This window comes from Equus asinus, chromosome 1, assembly GCF_041296235.1.
Source record: "Equus asinus isolate D_3611 breed Donkey chromosome 1, EquAss-T2T_v2, whole genome shotgun sequence".
Classification (NCBI taxonomy): domain Eukaryota; kingdom Metazoa; phylum Chordata; class Mammalia; order Perissodactyla; family Equidae; genus Equus; species Equus asinus.
The window spans coordinates 134,455,163-134,475,083 of NC_091790.1; the positions used below are offsets into that span (position 1 = coordinate 134,455,163).

Sequence of the window (19,921 nt, forward strand, 5' to 3'; positions counted from 1 at the left end):
CATCAAACAGCAATAGCTATTATGATATAAATGTTTATTCTTCTTAACCAGAAGATATAAGGGGCTTGATGCCAAACTACATTTTTTTTATTGCATGCTTTGTAGTATTCTTACAGACTGTACGTGTAACCTACATGTAATAAAGTGCAAAATAGTTCAAATAAAGCACACCAACTAACAGTTTTTAAACTTTGTTTCTATAGCCAGACAAAAACAACTCCTCTGTTATCAAATCTTCCAGTAATCCTCAGCTGCTAAATTGTGTCTTTTCTGCCTAAAGACAGTACATGGAGCATACCTACCGCTATCCCTCCCCTGTTGCTTAGCAAGATTTATTTCTGCAGAAGTTCCTAGCAAGATGTTTATGTTTGAGAAGAACCACGTGTCTAGTGTTCATATGCTACCTGCGTATGCATGGATCTTTCCGGGGCAAACAACAAGAGTAGCTAGAGCATGGAAAAGCAGCTGGTGGGTCATTTACAGGTTCAACTGGGAGTATATTAGAGACAATAAAACTAGGAATCTTTTGCAGTGAGTAAATTAATCTTACTGCAGGGAAGTAACTATTTAAACAAGAAACAGTTTCAACATTTTAGATTAACATGTGATATGAGAGAAATTAGAGGCTGATCCAGGAGCTGCAGTGTTCTGGGATGGGAAAAGAGCCTTCATAATGCAAGAATTTGCCCCAGTGCTCTGGTGAGGAGGGATTAGCAGTAAAGAATACACTGCAGTTATAATGGTTCATCATCGTAGTTGTGCATTAGTTGTGTAGTTAAATATCTGTTTGCCTTGTATTTTGTAGTGGTATTTCAATTCTTTTTAGCCAATCTATTTGTAATAACTTCTCTAGATATCTCTTTTTTATTATAATAGTAATACATATTTATCATAAACAATGCAAATGATATAGAGAGGTATATGTATAAAATTAGATTGTTTCTATATTCTTCTCCTCAGCTATAACCATAGTTTGATAGGTAGATTCTTCCTAACTTTTTTTTCTACGTAGAGTCAATTCTTGGACATTTGGCAGCAGATTAACTGGTTTGAATATTAATAGTGGTAAGAATAACAATGCATTTGTGAAACAGATAAAATTACTTTGAATCATGGAAAATCTATTAGATTGGACCATGTGAGGTTACTGTGATAGTGGGTCAAAAATGTCCCATAGTGGCAGTTTCCTGTGGTTAAGCTGCACTCTTAGAGGAATGTGCTCTGTGAAGTGATTTAGTGCACAGTCAATGTGGTCGTGTGAGGCTGCAGTGAGGAAGTAGCCCCAGCTGACTGCTCTTTGCTGGTGGTAAAGTGTTGGATAAATAGGTATTGATGGCAACGGGCAATAGGCAATGGTTGGGGCTGTGATTTCCAATATCACATTTCAGGTCTGAGATGGTGGGGAAAGTAAGAGGCCAGCAGAGCAGGAGGAGTACCCAGTGGGACTGAATTTTATCCATCCCCAAATAGAAAAATTTAGCTAAGGAGCAAGTGAAAACAGGAGACTTTTTGATGGGTAGAAAACAATTTATGTGATATTTATGAAGTATTTTTAACCTGTTGTATTATCTTTCCATACTTCGATGATATCTCGTGAGCAAAAATCATGTCTCTAAATCCTGAATGTGACTTTAGCTAAATTAAATTATATGACATCACGTTTGTTTTAACCTTGTGTTTTCAGTTAGCTGTGACCTCTTTCCCCATAACACAGGGTTCACTCTTTGTAGGTATGTGTGTATAAAGTATAAAAAGCAAAAATGGAGTCAAAGATACAATTTCATTTTTTAACCTGATTCTTTCACTTTTTCATTTATTAGTTTATGGTTGTGTGTGTGTGTGTGTTTATCATATTAGATATCATTAAGGGGAAGGTCCAGAGCTGAGTAGAACCGCAGCATTTCTCCTGGTATGTACTGAAGTAGATGGCCCACCTTACAGAACTGTGCACAAGTTAGGCTGGAGCTGTGTATCAGTTCTCAAGGTACACACATGTTCTTTTCTCTGTCTAGACCATCTACTCATCACACACACAGTTAAACAAGCATTTTTTTTTTTAAAGATTAGCGCCTGAGCTAACGTCTGTTGCCGATCTTTTTTTTTCTCCTTCCTTTTTCTCTCCAAATCCCCCCAGTATATGGTTGTATATTTCTTTTTAGTTGTTAGTCCTTCTAGCTGTAGCATGTGGGACGCTGCCTCAGTGTGGCCTGATGAGTGGTGCCATGTCCACGCCCAGGATCTGAACTGGCGAAACCCTGGGCCACTGAAGCGGAGTGCGTGAACCCACCACTCAGCCACAGGGCCACCCCCTAAACAAGCATTGTGTCTTTTCCCTATGTGTATTTTTGTTCTTGTTCACTTCCAAGATTTTCCCATTCAGAATATTTTAGCTGTGAAAATATTCAGAATCCACTGGCAAGTGAGATAGAACTTCTCATTGAAAGTAAGTAGTTTTTCTATTTCTGGTGTAAAGTGAATTTCGGCAGTCTTGGTGCTATCTAGCTGTGGACTTGAAGAAAAAGTTCTTGTCTGTTATGGTTGTGGCTTGAGATATGGTTGGCTCCTTGGGTTTAATGGGTAGTAATTTTTGTCTTTTAGAAAAGTCAGGTAGCAGCCCCTCCAGGCCGCCCCACTGAAAAAGAACACTTGAAAAGATGAGAGGAAAATGTGAATGGACTATTTCTTTCAAGAGGCTAAAGGGAGAGTGAGCAAGGATGGGTTGTGTTTATTCGTGATCTCTCCTTTCCTAGTAGGATGTCAGATAATGACCTAGAAAACTATCTGAAATATTAAAGAAGGGTTTTGCCTTTCTTTCTTTCTTAACACTGCTTTTTAAAATAACCACTACAGTGGGAACCTGATAAAACGAACATACTCTAAATTTTTCTATTAACTAAAATTTTATTTTAATCATAATGAAATTGGACTTTACGTGAAATTTCTCTCTTCCAAGTAAAGTGGAAATTTAAGCTGTTTATTCTCAAAGTGAGAGGCCAAGGTCTCAATATGGCCAGTGATGATGAGTGGATATGCGAATCCTGCTACCAGACTCAGGGAGGACTGTCTGTGTCCTTCTGTCCTGCTGGGACTTTGTCAGAGGCGCAGTTACCTTTATGAGCAGTGATGCTTTTCTGTTTTTGTATTGTTTCAACATCACAGCCCTAAAACTATTGTGAGAATTTTCACCCTCAACCCTAATGACAAGGGTAATTTACATCATGTACAATTGTACCTTTTCAAATCTCACTGGTGAAATGAATTTAAAATGTTGCCATATGTTTACTTAAAATTTATGGGGAAACCAAGCATGCTGGAATTATTAGTGCTAGTATTCCAGGATTTGTTTTGCATGTAAATGCTGAGAAAATAATGTGGTATATTTGTGATGTTATTAGGATTACATGCAGGATTATTTTGACAGTGTTTGTCTTGAAAAGCAAGACATCCTGGCTCTAGAACTTGTAGGTGTTAGTCACTGGACTGACTTGGCAGCCCGGAAGCCACATTTGCCCTGATAACAGCGGGAATTACAGTATCTGGCACCTTGCTGGGAGCAGTGGCTGCTGTGTTGGCAGCCTCTGAGATAGTCAGGTCTGTCACCTACCCTGTTGTTGGTAGATATTGTAGATGCTTTTCTGCTCTTCAATGCCATTTTTCTATCAGCTTTGAAGTTAGTGACTCTCTTTTTTCCAAATACGAATTCGTTATGTTAATCCCAAAAGAAAGAGGGCTTGCATTCAAAAATAGATATCAATAGTTATTTAACTAGTAGTGTGCTTTTAAAGTGTATGTAAATGTATTTAGAAATCTAAAATCTGTAATAATTGAGACCTATTAGAATGAAATGTAGAGGCTTTAAGTCTTCATGTAGAAATGGTTGAAATATCATATAAAAAAAGACATGATTTTTTTCTATAATATTGGTTACTGTGTGGAAAAAATATTTTTTCCCATGGTGAATGATAGCGGAGATTTAAGTTTACTGAAATTGTAGGGAAAATGCAATGGGAAATGATGGGTGTGAAGACTTTGCTTTGAGAAATGAGAAACAATTTAGGTGTAAGTGGTGAGAGAGGAAAGGCAATAATGGGAAAAAGTGAACAAAAATTCCAAGGCAATGGGTCCTCAGAGAGTGGGATTCTCAGTGAAGTGTAAGCTTCAGTACCTTTTTGGAGTTGTTGCTGATAAGATGGATCATCACTGAATTGAAAAACTGAGGGGATAACTTGAAAAATGAAATTGGTCAAAATTACAAGTGATATTATATAATATATTTCCAAAAGTTGCCTCACAAAGCCAGGCTCCTTTCATACAACATGATATTCATTAGGTCCTTAATTCGTTCACCTACATACCTTCCTGCATGGGCTGGGTGCGAAGCACCATACCTGCCATCGTTTTCAAATACCCTGTCGTGGTTTGAAATACTGGTCTCTGAGGATGTCTGCCTCAGAAGCCTAGGGCAGTGTGCAGTGTGCAGAAGGCTAGAGTAAGTGTCCTTTTTAAAATGAGCAAATGTGAGGTTGGTCCCCAGATTAACGTCAGAAAGCTAGCTATTTAATAAAGCTTTAATTGTTTAAGGCTGCTGGGCTAGTTGAATAATTAAAATAAGGAAGATTATAAATTATTGGAATTAACAATACTAAACTCTCTATAAATCTACGTAGTGGTTGTTTCTTCAAAGTTCATGTGCTGCGATTTTATTGTAATTCTCATCATTATTTTCTCATGCATGCTAATTTACAAAGCTCAGATAAAATAAATTTGTAGTTATTATACCTCTAAGGTTTTTGCATGGAAAGCTAACTTGCCCATGGCAGACATGTTGTGAGGCGACGGAGACGGCCTCCCCACAGCAGTTAGCTTAGACTCCTCTGACCTGGACTCTACACTGATGCTGCTGATTCATTTTAGAGGGAACACACTTCTTGTTGTCTTCTGGGGTTAGAACCAACCACACCAAGTAATTCTTGGTCTGAAGGGCCTTCTTTGGGTGAATTATGTGCTTATTAAAGTTTATCTTGGAACTAAGGATACAGTATACTGTCCTGAAACAGATTTGCCTGGGGAAGACAATGGATATTCATAGCAATAAAAATAACTCTAATAGCAGGAGCTCATATTCATTGAGGTCATACAAGAACTTAACAGTCTACATGCTTTATCTCTGCCTTCTCTGGGAACTAGCCAGTATAGCCTCTTTTGCATGGTGATTGCATATCTAAAATACCATTTTATTTGAGTGAAACATTAATCTAGATTTGCTTTTTCTTTTAGTGTGCTAAAACATGGGTATATCTCTTTATCTTATCTTCTGAGAATTATAGAAGAAAAGTCAAAATCAAGTGAGAAATGACTAAATTACAAGGTGTCCAAGGGAAAATAGATTCAAATGACAGGTGACCCAGTACATTAATATTTACATTAAGTGTAAATGGTCTAAATATCTGTTAAAACTGAGAGACTGGGAGAAAGGATTAAAAAAAACATATGAGCCAACAATATGCTGTCTTTAAGAAACTCACTTCAAATATAATGATATTGGTAGGCTAAAAGAGAAAAGATGTAAAAAGATACACCACGTAAAAACTAATCAAAAGCAAGCTGGAGTGGCTTATTAATAGACAAAACACACTTTAGAGCAAAGAAAATTACTAGGGAAAAAGAGACACATTCTATGTTGAAAAAGGGGCCAACTCACAAAGAAAACATAGCAATCCTAAGTGTGTATACAGTCATGCACTATGTAATGATGTTTTGGGCAACAACGGTGGTTCCGCACGATTAGTACCATGTAACCTAGGTGTGTAGTAGGCTATGCCATCTAGGTGTGTGTAAGTACACTATATGATGGTTGCACAATGATGAAATCACCTAACAACACATTCCTCAGAATGTGTCCCTATTGTTAAGCGACACATGACTGAGTCATTGATAAAAACCGCTATTCAGAAAATCAGCAAGTATGTAGAAGATCTCAAGGACACCATCAACCAACAGGCTCTAATTAACATTTATAGAACTCTCCACTCAACATCCGCAGAATATATATTACCTAAGTGTGGCACATCCACCAAGATAAACCATATCCTGGGTAATAAAACAAACCTTAACGAATTTAAAAGAATTGAAATCATACAAAGTATGTTCTCTGACCATAATGGAGTATAACTAGAGATTAATAACAACATGTGAAATAATTGGGAGAAGCTTAATCTAAATGAACACTTTGGTCCTCTGCTGTTGACTCTGAATTGTTATTGGCTTGAAAAATAGATACATTTCATCTGACAATGTGTCAAAAATGATAATGAAATAGTTGACTGTTGCTCAAGGTAAATTGTCTCTTTGTCCATTTTATTTTACAGCTTCTCTGTTAAAAGGACTAAAACATGCTAACATAGTGCTGCTTCATGACATCATCCACACCAAGGAGACACTGACACTTGTCTTTGAATATGTGGTGAGTAAAATGATAATTCATATTTTATAAACATAAATAAAATTCTTATAGTATTATCACAGAGTCTTGTTTTTAGGTTACTACACTGAAGTGAGTATTTTATCTGAGAACATATGATTTAATTTTGCATGACACGTATCTTAAAGGAAAACCCTGAAAAATGTTAAGTTGAATTTTCATCAGGTATATTATCTATTTATAACCTATTTCTTACTAGGATACACTGTAATTTTTAGGTTTATAAAATAGGATTAAACAGCATGATGGTGATTACTCCATAGAAGGAAGTTCACAGACAATAAAAATGTTTTTTCTTTGGACTTGTAACGCTTTCTCAAAAGCATCCTTATTAAGACTTTTTTTGTGGAAGAAAGCCTGATACTTACAATTTAGACTTCAGAGTTTTCCCCCTTGGTTGGTATTTCGGCTATTAATTAGAACTTCCAATTTGCATAGCACACAATGTAATGATCTTATTGTGTTGAGAGTATTACTGCTAGAAGACTTGGACTTGAACTCGTAATTAATCTTTCTCCATTTCTCTTAGAAAAACATATGGTATTTGTGTAGCACCACTTCAGCATTTAACTGTGGAATCAAGAAATGTAACCATGATAATTAGCATCGCAATTTTCACAGATGGATCTGAGAACATGTAATTTATAAGATACAAATGACATTGGTGGAGACTTATTGAGAAGAATAGCTGTTGGTATTGTGAATGTATTAAGGTCCCATTTTGTAATTACCATACTGCTTTTTTAAAAATTTGAAATAGTTTCCATTTTTCCTTAAAAATATATAATACAATGAGTATTTGCAACATTTTTATCTCACTAATGTCTGCCTGTGTCTGTTTGTCATTTGAAAATTGTTCTTATGAAGAAGCCATTCATCATGTCTATTTACATATAAATGATAGATACATTTGAATAATATGGTAATACGGCTACAAGGACAGTTAGAGCTGAGCAGTTGAATATATTACATGCTACCAAGAATGGATGCACATTCATACATCAATGCAAATATAATTTCTTTTGTTTAATTGATGATTTTGGAGTCAATAGTGTATTCAGCTGATTTAGAATTGGAATTTTTGGTTTCATATTTTCCAGTATGTCTACTTGCAATATTTCAATTAAACCTGGATTTTTCTCAGTATACTTGACTAACTTTTGTAATGTTTTGTGCGAAAGAGATTTCAAAAATGTACTTCTCCCCTCCCCCCGAAGTTGGATAATGAAGTTAAAAGGAAGAAAAATAGATTGGCCCCTAAATTTGGTAACATTGATAGAGAAACTAACACAAATAATGTGAAAATATATCCTCCAAATTTTAAAAGAAAATTAAATGTTTTTGAGGGCAAAAATGTGTGCGTATCAGATCAGACGTCATTTGATGATTTTATATTCTGTGGGAGTTGCCATGTAAAAGGAAAGAACCTGACTGTCCTGCAATATTTGCTGACTAATTAAGACTAATTTTTAGATAATCATTCTTCTTTGTGTGAGTGAAATTTTCCCTGGTCCCAGTTCTTGTGGAGACATCCCAGGTCCTTTTAAATCAATCACATGATAGCATGGACATATGCAGTACTCTTCAGGCAACATTTCATTCCTAACTTCTCTGGGGGAGTTAAGACATAGATTAATCCGTTCCCTTGTAGAGACTGAGGCAAGCTGTGTCATTCAAGCCTTGTGATTGCCGTGCCTTGCCTCTTCTTCATTCAATTCTCCACTCCACGTTTATTTCCTTGCTTTCCCATTGTTTCTTTGCCTTCCTCTTTTCCATCTTTCTTTGTCTTTTTCTGTTCTTTTCATTTCCTATCCTTCTGCTCTCTCTGGTGAAGCACTTTTTTGTGCTTTTTTGTGTTGCTACAACTGGTTTGTTTGTTGAGTTTTTGTTTGTTTTTAAGTAAAATGTTTCAGTGAATCTCTGCAATCAGAGTTGGGGAAGATGGGGAGAAGAGCTCCAGGCTGTAGAAATATCTCACAAGTCTCGGTTAGGCTGGGGAAGGTGTAGACTCCTTGTCAGCATTAGCCTGACTAGGTGGCAGTTGCCCAGCATGAAAATAACTTCCTGAATATTTCCTAAAGTTTTTATTTTCTTACACTGCTTTTTCATTGCTTGTTTGTATGTATGCCGATATCTCGAGAAAAATTAAGGTTCTTACATATTTTAATGGATTAATCAGATTGCTTTCCTCCAGTATGTAGCAGAAATAAACCGTACTGTTTTCTTGCATGTTTCATAGCAATGGAAAGGCGATAGTAATTTCAAAGCATGAAATGCCTTGGGAATTAGAGCAGATCTGATGAGGGGCATAGGGTAGGAAACAGGAGGCACTGTGGGCTTGGGATGATGAGTGAGGGATCAGAAAGAGAGGTGAAAGAATGTTTAAGTATGAGCACATTACTAAAGACCAACAACTAAAATGTATTGAGCTTTGTGCTGGGGCCTGTACCTTCATTATCACTTTTGATGCTCTCAACAGCCTTATGGACCTATGAATATCACCACTTTACAAAAGAGAAGCCTCAGGGTTAGGGAGATTAAGTGAGTTTCCAGCGTCTTGTAGTAAGGTGGACTCAGACCCATCTTACTCTGTATCCTAATTGCAATATTGTATCTCTTGTTTATTTTTCCAACTTCGCTAAGGTTGAGCCTTTGGTCAGAAGAGGGAAAGAAAACTTTCTTTTTTCTTTCCACAGCCCTCTCCTATTCTGCACTTAAGATCCTGCGTGCAGTTAAATCTTAAATACAGTTAAACTGCTTTATAGTTTAAATAAATTTTGTAAACTGGTCTAAAACATAGCCATTTAAAATTTTATTTTAATTATGAAGTGTTTTAAATTTCCATAAAGCAAACTTGTAAGTTACAGTATTGTCCCATGTATTTCACTGGGATCTACTTACAGACACACACACGTACACACACATACACAGAGGACCTTGTTATTTAGTAAGCCCTAAAATCAGTATCAAATACTTTAATCTACAATATCCTAAGCTTAATGATGATATTGTCATATTTCAAAATTGTTAACAAAAGTTCTTTTCTAAAAAATGTTGATTTTGATTTTGTGGTTCCATGTAATTAATAGTACTTTTTTGAAGGAGGGGAATAAGTAATTTAAACAAAGTAAGAAAAATCAGTACATTATGCCCATCAAAACCATACCTCATGCCCATTAAAACTCTAGATATGGAGGCAAAGTGAAATAATTTAAGATCCATTAGGTACTATTGGATGTTTCCTTTGGACTTTAGAATTAAGTGTTCAAGGGTTTTTGGAGGTATCTATATAATTTGAATTCCACAAAGTGAAAGATCCTTATTTATGATAGTGTACACACTGTATAAATATATTTCTGTTCTTTGCTTTAAAAAAGAACTGTATGCCTAGCTGCTGTATATTATTCCCACGAAGGGCATTTTAGGTTACATAAAAGCCTTCTGAGGGCCAGATTAATGAAAAAGGGATGAAAAGTTAGTGATGTGAAAGAATACTTGAGGAAATGACTTCGGAGGTGATTATTAAAGTGATTTGGTGGATAATAGAATATTGCTAGTATAAGCTGTCTCTTAAGTACTGTGAAAAGCTCCTAAACTGTCTGAAATTTAGTTCTTGTATAGTTTCAACGTGTGCAGATATAAGGATCTGCAAGCTACAAGGTTGGGAGCACCCTGGGAAATGGGCTGCCCAGGTTGCTCATGTCTCAATCATGTAGCGTGTGGGCCCCTGTGATGCGTGCAATTTTGAGTACTACCTTCCTCCGCTTGTTGTCAAATGTGAAGGAGCATCTTTAACCAAGAAGTGGCTCAGTTAGCTTGAAAAGGTAACTGGTTTCGTAATGGTCTGAAATATTGTGATAGCTATCTTTTTTCCTGCATGCATTTGAGACTTGGAAGAAAAATATAAAAAATAGTGAAAGTGCTAAATTCTTTTTCTACTTAAACAGAAAGTTAAGGAATTTAGTTTTTATTTTTTGCCAAAGACAAGTAAGTGCCACATTACTCTAGTTACCACCATGCTGAAAAATTTAAAACAGATTCCATCAGTGGAAATAAGAATATTAATAGTAAATATAATTATGTAAATATATATTACCATTAAAGTACATAACTATTCTGTTCTCTTTTAAATTACATGAGAGCAAAGTATGTATAGCAGCACTTTTCAATACACATTTAATAGTTATGTATAAGAAGAAAAGAGCAAACTTATAGTTAATCATGATATTCATTAGAGCAATCATTTTATTTCTTCTACTGTGCTGTAAACTAGTGAAATATTGCAAACTAATGTGCAGCATTATGTAAACCAAAAATCTGTATTCCACATGCAACAAAACTGTCACCAAAAATTATATAAAGTGATTTATGTGTCACCAAAATTCACATAAGTTATTTTTATAGTGCTTAACATTCTACCAAGCACTCTCTCATAAATGTGATCCCATTAGATTTCATCTTTAGCCCTTTGAAGTACATAAGGCATGTATTATTGTTACTCAGTTTTTTATTGATGAGGAAAAATAATGCTTAGCAAATTTAAAGCAGATTTACTAAAATCATTCAGATAAGTTAAAAGGGTAAAGATAAGACTTTAGCCCAAGTCTTCTGTGCCTAAAAATCTTTGTTATGCCATTTCACCCTGCAGCCTACTAGTGTTAACCATCTTCCTAGTTTTATATGATGGTCTGAGGTATGTGTGATGTTAAGATATGGAAATGGCAGCTGAAAGTTATGTTCTGTCTTTTCACCTTGCCACACAGTTTACCTAATTATTTGGTTTCTCTGCCTCATACGTTTTGATTTCTAAATGTATGAAGAATACTTTAATTTGCATGATTTTGTACCACATCTGTTCATGAAAACTGTAGCTCTCCATCAGTATTCGGGTTTCCAGGTTAAACTATCCCGGGGAAATTGAGCACTTTTCTGCTTTCCTGTGAGATAAAATAGATGTGCACATGTACATGCACACACAACTTTAAATGGTGGTGGTCAGCAAAGGCCTTGCTGAGAAGGTGAGAAATATTTAGGTACAAATCTGAAGGAAGGAAGTGAAGGAGAAAGACACATGTATTTGAGGCAAGAGCATCCCAGACAGAAGACTCTTGTGAGGAGCAGCAGGGCTCCTGTGGCTGGAGTGGAGTAGGCAAGGATGACAGTAGGGCAAGACAAATTCCAAGACACAGAGGGGTCCAGATTGTGTTGGGCCTTGTAGGGTTTTGTTTTAATGAATTTTGCTTTTACTTAGAATGTGATAAGAAACCACTAAAGGGTGTTGAGCAGAGAAACGATCTGATCCGACTTGTATTTTAGTTGGGTCTCTGGCTGATTTCTTAAGAACAAATGAAAAGTGGGCAAGTTCTGAAACAGGGAGACTGTTAGGAGGCTATTACAGCCGTCTAAGCATGAGATGATGTCAGCAGTGGAGGTGGTGAGAAGAGGTAGGATTCTGGATATATTTTCAAGGTTGAGCTGATGGCATTTCATGTGGGATTTGAGAGACTAAGAGGAGTCAAAGATGACCCCAAGGGGGGCTGGCCCCGTGGCCGAGTGGTTAAGTTCGCGCGCTCCGCTGCAGGTGGCCCAGTGTTTCGTCGGTTCGAATCCTGGGCGCGGACATGGCACTGCTCATCAGACCACGCTGAGGCAGCGTCCCACATGCCACAACTAGAGGAACCCACAACGAAGAATACACAACTATGTACCGGGGGGCTTTGGGGAGAAAAAGGAAAAAATAAAATCTTTAAAAAAAAAAAAAAAAATGACCCCAAGGATTTTGGCTTGAGCAACTACAATAGTGGAGCTGCTATGAAGAGAGGTGGGGCAGACTGCAGAGGAGCAGTCTGGGGAGAATGCAACTCAGTTTTAAATTGGTTAAGGTTGAGATGCCAATTACATATGTAAATGGAAGTGTCCCAAGGCAATTGGATACATAAGTCTGGAATTTAGGAGAGAGATCTAAGATAAAGATTTGGAAGTTGTCTGGGTTATGGATGTTATTTAACAAGGGGACTGGGTGAGATCACCAAGTGTGGTAATTGTTACATTGGTGGCTCTCAATGTAGCATGCTTTCAGATACTCACACCCTTGTGTAGTCCCTGCCCCTTAATCTAGGCTGGGCTTGTGACTTACTCTAATCAATAAAGCAACATGGAGAAGTGACACTGTGCCAGTTGTGGCCCTGACAGCTTTTGTTTTGCACTCTTGAGTATCCTGACCAGCAGTGTTTTACTTCCAGTTGTCCTGCTGGAGAGACCACGTGGAGAGGCCATGAGGAAAGGGAGAGGCCCTAGCCTACAAGGAGGAAAACTGAGAACCCAGAAGACAGTTGAAGTTAGGCCCTAGACGTAAGACCCGAGCTAAGCCATTTGCCCAGCCAGCCTAGCTAAGTGCCAGACATGTGACTGAAGAAGCCATCTTGGGTGGGGTAGGGGACGCATTCCAGGCTCAGAGATATCACATGGAGCCAAGATGAGTTGTCTCTGGTATGCTTTTTATGAATTTGCAGCCCAAGAATCTTGTGAAATAATATAACGGTTGTTGTTTTAAGCCACTAAGTTTTGGGTTAGTTTGTTGTGCAGCAGTCGATAACTAAAACACCATATGAGTGAATGAACACAGAAAATGGAAGAGACTAGGGCACTTCAACATTAAGGGTCAAAGTGATGAGGAATGACAAGTGAAAAAAGGAGATTATTCATGAACTCAGATAAAATTGTTTCATCTGAGACTCTGAGCTAGGGAGACTTTGGTTTCACAAGAGCAGGGGCTGCGTCTCCAGTGCCTCACAGAGTGTCTGGCACATTTTAGGTGCTTAGCTAATACTTTTTATGTGAATTAATGAGTGATATTTGAAGCAGGAAGAATGAGAGACTATAGTAGTTTCACTACTTAAGGCAAACAAGGAAAAGAAAGCGGAACTACTTAATTCATATTTTTAAATTTTTTCCTTATTTTTCTACTTATCTGTATTCCATGTTTAGTTTCTATTTATAGTCTTTATTTTTTCTCTCAAAACAACTATTCTTCCAAGCAGAAGATTTAGAAATCTGATCCCATAGCAATTAGAGCAGGCCTCAGACAATGGGATAGTCAGAAACCACCTACTTGTGTCAAAGTAATTAAAGTGCCTGGCTGCTCTGAATAAATTTACCAGCCAGAGTTCTCTACTACAAGCAACAGAAATTCTCTTTGGCTGAATTAATCAGAAAAGTTTATTGAGAGGATGTTGTGTGACTGACAGACCTGCTGGGATAACTTTAAAAATGGGCAGGAAGAGTGGGAGGCTGGATAGCCAGAACCAGAGCCCAAATCAGGCCATGGAGCTGTCCACTGAACACCCTGCTTCTACCAGGAGTGTTGGCTCCTGACATTCTCTCTTGCTTTGCTGGCCTGGCTGCCCTGGGTGACTGGATGCTGTTACCTCTGCTGGTGATGCCAAAATGGCGTCTGCATTCTCCCTGCTTCTTTGGGATGTTAGCTGCTAAAACTGAGTTAGGGTTGGCTGTGTTTGGTTAGCTAACACTAGGTCACGTGCCCATGTTTTGACTGCACAGGCCCCTGAAAAGTGAGTGTCCAGCCTTTTGGCTTTTGTGATGGTAGGTGGGTCTTGCCTCCCAACAAAATTCATAAAGCGGGGGATTTTTGCAACATAAGGAATATATTCAGATGCAGGACACACTACTCTCAGATCCCTGCTCTTCCATATCCCCCTTTCCCCCAGAAAAAGCCCTCATAAACGTCCACTAGAATAAGTTCATTATGTAGTCCCAGATGAATTATATCTAAAATGTGAAAAGAATTGCAAATGGTGTATTCATAGAACCGTTGTGTATAATCTTTGATAAACCATCAAGAATGAAGGTGAGCAAAAGTAATGCTGGTTTTTGAAAGATAGTGGGGAACAAACCTCTAAATATGTAGACATATAAGCTTACTATAGAGCATTAGTGCAATTCCAAAATAGATTTTTAGATATTAAAGTCTAATAATCTTCATTCCCTTTTAGTAAGAAACAGTGTTATTTCTTGATTTCAGCAAAGCCTGTGTCAGGGACTCTCATGAGATCCTTATAAACAGAATAAAACTGAAATCTAGTTGTGACTCTTTCAGTTTATTGCTGGTTGAACTACTTCATCCAAAGCCTATTGATTAATAAATTGCCATCAGGGTGGATAGAAGTCTGTCAGGGTATGCTGGAGGACATTGCCCCTGACCTTGTCCTATTTGATATGATTATTAATGATTCAGATGAAGACACGGTGATCATGTGCTTGACCTATTTGTGTGTGTGTTGCAGCTGGGAGCCATAATTAGCACTTGGGGTGACAGAATCAGGGGTCAAAAGAATCTGATAAAATGATGAGCTGAACCTACAAGGTGAATTGCTGTAGGGATAAGTAAAACAGTGTATTTGGTTAAAAAAAAAAAAAAAGCCCAACCTCATACAGAAAAACAGAGTAGAGAAAAGTTAACTTAAAAACAGTTCACCTGAAAAGACTAGTAGATTTTTCAGCTCAAAGAACTGAAGCACACAGGAGTGTGCACCAAGGAGGGGCAACATCCTGTGGATCATGCACAACATGGAACACGTAAAGGTGCCGGGTAGTTATTCAGAAGGATTAAAGACATACTGAAGAGTAAAGAAAAGAGAATGCGTATATTCCAGACAGGATAAGAAGGTCAAGTGAGACAGTTCCGGGGAGGCTAGTTTTGGCTTAATCCTGGGAAGATTGTTCAAATGTTTATGTTACTTGTAAATTAAATTCATTGCCCTGAGTGATTAAGTTCATGCACTTTGCTTCGGTGGCCCAGGGTTTCACCGGTTTGGATCCTGGGGGCAGACATGGCACTGCTCATTAGGCCATGCTGAGGTGGCGTCCCACATAGCAGAACCAGAGGCACTCACAACTAGGAAATACAGCTGTGTACTAGGGGGCTTTGGGGAAAAGAAGAAGAAGGCAAAAAAAAAAAAAAGATGATTAGCAGCAGATGTTAGCTCAGGTGCCAATCTTTAAAAAAAAAAATTCATTACCTTGAAGTGTAATGAACACCTTATCACTAAAAGTATTCAAGTAGAGGATAAATGGATCCACATCAGAAATTTTGTAGAGTTGGGTTCCTGACCTGTACTTTGTGCAAGGGATTGAGCTATTTAATTTAGTTATATTATTTTTTGGAGTTTCAACTGAAACCATGAAGTAGTATAAAGTCCCTTCATTTTGCAGATGAGGAAATTCAGGCTAAGATGTCAAATACTCCAGGCACACTCATTCCAAGGGCTGCATCATATCATCCATCTCCTTTCTCGAGTGAATCCAGGTAGCTCCAAGTTTACATAGCAAAAGACTGCCCAAGTTTTTGCAACTTTTATGGAAACTCATCCCACTTGGCATAATTTTTGGAAGGAGAAACACAACTTGTTATGTCATTCACTTAAATCATATGTTGAATCATTCATTCATTGTTCTTCTTCCAACATATATGGCCTGTCTTCTCTGTGCCAGGGACTATCGTTGAGCTGTAGAGGTACAAATATATAGCTCTTGCTTTTAAAGAGGTTAAAATCCTGGGGAGGACTGTAATCTTAGACTAGATAATCTCTATGTGCCAGTTGAGTTTTAAGTTGTTGTCACAGATCTTCATGTGCTGTGGGACTAGAACATATTTGTGTTTTAATGAAAACAATAGGAAAACTGGATTTGACTCATAGACTTTTCTTCATTGAAGAGTTTCAAGGAGGTTTTAGTTTCACATTTGGAGAACTAGTAACACAGTATGATACTATGACCTGTATTCTGAAGCCAGCGCTGGTGGTCTAGTGGTTAAGATTCAGTATTCTCACCTGTGAGGTGAATTTGTTTCCTGTTCAAGGAATCACACCACCCATCTGTCCGTTGTCACATTGTGGTGGCTGCATGCTTCTGTGATGCTGAAAGTTATACCACTTGTATTTCAAAAACCAGCAGGGTCACCCATGGCGGACAGGTTTCACTGGAGCTTCCAGACTAGACAGACTAGGAAGAAGGACCTGGCCACCCATTTCCAAAAAGACTGGCCATGAAAACCCTATGAATAGCAGTGGAGCATTGTCTGATATAGCACTGGAAGGTGAGAGGATGGTGCAAGAAGACCAGGCAGGGTTCCACTGTGCTGTACACGGGGTCACTAGGAGTCAGAATTGACTCCACGACACTAACAACATATTTTGAAGAGGCAGGTTGTCATTTAGAACCAAGTACCAAGTGTGAACAGAGGTAAACATTGTGGATGACTAAATGTGCAGGCAGCGAAAGACACAAGAATTCTGAACCATAAGGAGAAATTAAAGAAATGAAAAGGAAACAAGCTAGCTTTCAGTTAGTACTTTATTATGAACTTCTCATTTTCTCTAATTGGTAGGATAAAGTCAATTAACTTCTTTTCTGTCCCTTTTCCCTAATGGCTTTTCCTTATCTAATAAGGAAGCACGGTCTCTTTTAGTCATTTTCAACTGTTTGTTCGCTATCGTGTTGGGTGCTCAGATTTTAGTTTATTTTTTTCTGTTTTCATCATAACTATCTTCTCCATGTTCTAGTTTTATTTCGTATGGTTGCCATCCTTATTAGGAAGTCCTAATCATAGTTCAGTATTTTAATTCACATGATTTAAGATGGAGGTGTATCCAGTCTCTAACTGTTGGTATAGTAAATCCCTAATTATCCACAAAAACACAGTTATGAGTACATTTTGCTATTGATGACTGTTTTTATGAGAATATACTACACCCCTTTTTTTATTTTTGATTATTTTTCTTTAATTTGGAATTTCATCATTTAAACTATAGACATTTAATGGGGAAGCTGGGATAATACGTGATATATGAAGAGAATAGACTGAAAAAAAGACTTTATTGGTAGAGGGAAATCATAGGGAAGATAAGAACAGTAATAAAAAGAGAATTCCTTTAGAAAGGAAAGAACGTTTTTCATATTAATCATTTATTTTTTTCTCAAAAGAATTATTTCCATATATCTTAAGTTAAGAAGACTATAATCTTGAGAAAACTGTGCACGTTTCAGGGGCCAGGTGGAGGCAGGAGAGTGATGCATTAAATGTAATAAGATTGACAATAATGATCAGCTTAGAGAAATTAGAGAAATGTTGCAGCTAAGGTACTAAAGTTGCCATCTGATGAAAGTACCCAAGATCAGGATGAAGGTGATCAATAATTTCAATTAGCTTCATGTTATGTTTGAATAGGCCATTAAGTAATTGTAGAAAAAATCATTAGCAAATTTATCTCTAAGCGAGGAAGTATACATTATTATATATCATATGAAATAGGGTCTCTGCAACTTCACGCCAATTTTCAGAATCAGTAATTTGATAAATGCATATGATTATAAGGACCACTTAGGATTTTCTTCCATTTTATTATTATTATTATTTCTTGCATTCCAAGAATATTTGGTTAACATCACATAGTGTTTTAGTTTAATGTGCATCTTGTGCTTTGGTAAAGGGATATTAAACCCATTCCAGGTTTAAATCATTCATTTTTTTTATGTGACTGTTGTTTTTATGCAAGTTATGCATCACATGCATATAATCAGTTCTGAAAAACAGCAGTTTCTACTTTCAACTGTTTTAGCTGATTCTTTCACATTGTCCTCTGAATATCTAGTAAGGCTTTCTTTTATTGTTGCTTCTTGGTTATTCACCTTTTAACATCATCCATTGATTCCTACAGTGAAAAGTGAGAATTTAGTATTTTTTTTTCCATTCTTCCACTTTCAAACAAATGAACAGTAATAGAAAGAGAATTCTTTTTATTCTTTTATTCTGCCATCCTCCCAACCTCCCATCCTCTCAATATAGGTATATTGTAATTTTTATTAGATCAGAAATTCAATGTTTACATTATTATGTCAATATAAATCTTATTTGTAGCTAAGGCATGTAGTATACTGTGATTACCTTTCCCCTTCGGTTCAACTTTTGGTTTCCTTGAACTTAATAATAATTTCCCATTTTCAGATCTGCCATTAACTCAAGGCTTCCCCAAGCCTTGGCCTGGTGTATCTTTCTTCACTGATTTCGAGGGATGCCCTTCCCCTCACTCTTGGACTGGAGCTCTTTTTTCCTCTATCTCATGTTGTTTTGTTTTGGGGGGAACACAATTTCTAGTAGCTTCCTGGGAAGTAATGGTTGGAAGGTTTTTTTTGAGACGTATTTCTGAAAATATTCTGCACACATGCTTGATTGACGTTTTGGCTAGATATAGAATTCTCATCTATGGAAATAATTTCATTAGAATTTCGATGGAATTGCTCCATTGTTGTCTAGTTTTCATTGTTTCTGTTAAAATATTTCTCTTATTTCCAGTGTTCTGAAATTTCATGATGAAGCAAAAAATAGACCAAAGTGCAGCTTTATTTTCATTGGGTGCACCTTTTCAATCTGCAAACTCATGTTTTTCAGTTCTTTTTTTTTTCTTTAAACATAACAGTTTTATTGAGATATAATTCATATAACAAAATTCATTCTTTTAAGGTGTATAATTCAGTGGTTTTTAATATATCCACAGAATTTTGGAACCATCACTACTATCTAATTTTAGAAAGTTTCATCACCCTGGTTAGAAGCCGCATACCTGTTAGCGGTCACTCCGAATTCTCTACCCTTCCAACCCCTAGCAGCCGCTGATCTAGTTTATGTTTCCATAGATTTGCCTGGACAGTTCATATAAATGGAATCATAAATGTGTGACTTTTTGTGACAGGCTCCTTTCACTTAGCACAATGTTTTTGAAGTTCCCCTCTATTTTAGCATGTGTCAGTTCTTCATTCTTATGGCTGAGTAATATCTCATGGTACAGATGTACCACGTTTTGTTTATCCATTCATCAGTTGATGTACATTTGAGTTATATTTTCACCTTTTGGCTATTGTGAATAATGTTCTATGAACATTTGTGTACAAGCATTTGTTTGAGTACCTGTCTTCACTTCTTTTGAGTATATGCCTAGGAGTGGAAGTGCTGAGTCATCTGATAATTCTCTCTCTAAGTTTTTGAGGGGCTGTCAAACTGTTTTCCAAAGTGGATGCATCATTTTACAATCTAACCAGCAGTGTGTGGGGGTTCCAGTTTTTCCACGCCCTCACCAATACTTGTTATTGTCTGTCTTTTCCATTACAGTGGGTGTTTAGTGGTTTCTCGCTGTCATTTTGTTTTTCATTTCCCTCATGACTACCAATGTCGAGCATCTTTTAATGTGCTTATATCCTTCTGTTCCAAGAAGTTGTCCTAAATTATTTTGTTATGGTTTCCTCCCTTCATTTTCTCTTTTCTCTTTGGATCTTATTTAAATGTTGAGCCTCCTGGGTTACTCTTCTCATTTTCTGATCCTTTCTCTCCTATTTTCTAATTATTTTTTCTTTTAGCTCAGTGTTAAG

General features: G+C 37.1%; 1 protein-coding gene across 7 annotated transcripts in view; it reads left to right on the forward strand.

Moving 5' to 3' along the window:
- CDK14 (cyclin dependent kinase 14) overlaps window positions 1-19,921 on the forward strand; it is a 550,632-nt gene that overhangs the window by 233,085 nt on the left and 297,626 nt on the right. For all 7 annotated transcript variants that reach the window (XM_014842923.3, XM_070508163.1, XM_070508157.1 and 4 more), the window contains one exon: window positions 6,369-6,463. In XM_014842923.3, coding sequence (XP_014698409.1) covers window positions 6,369-6,463 — 95 coding nt within the window. The remainder of the gene's footprint in view (window positions 1-6,368; window positions 6,464-19,921) is intronic.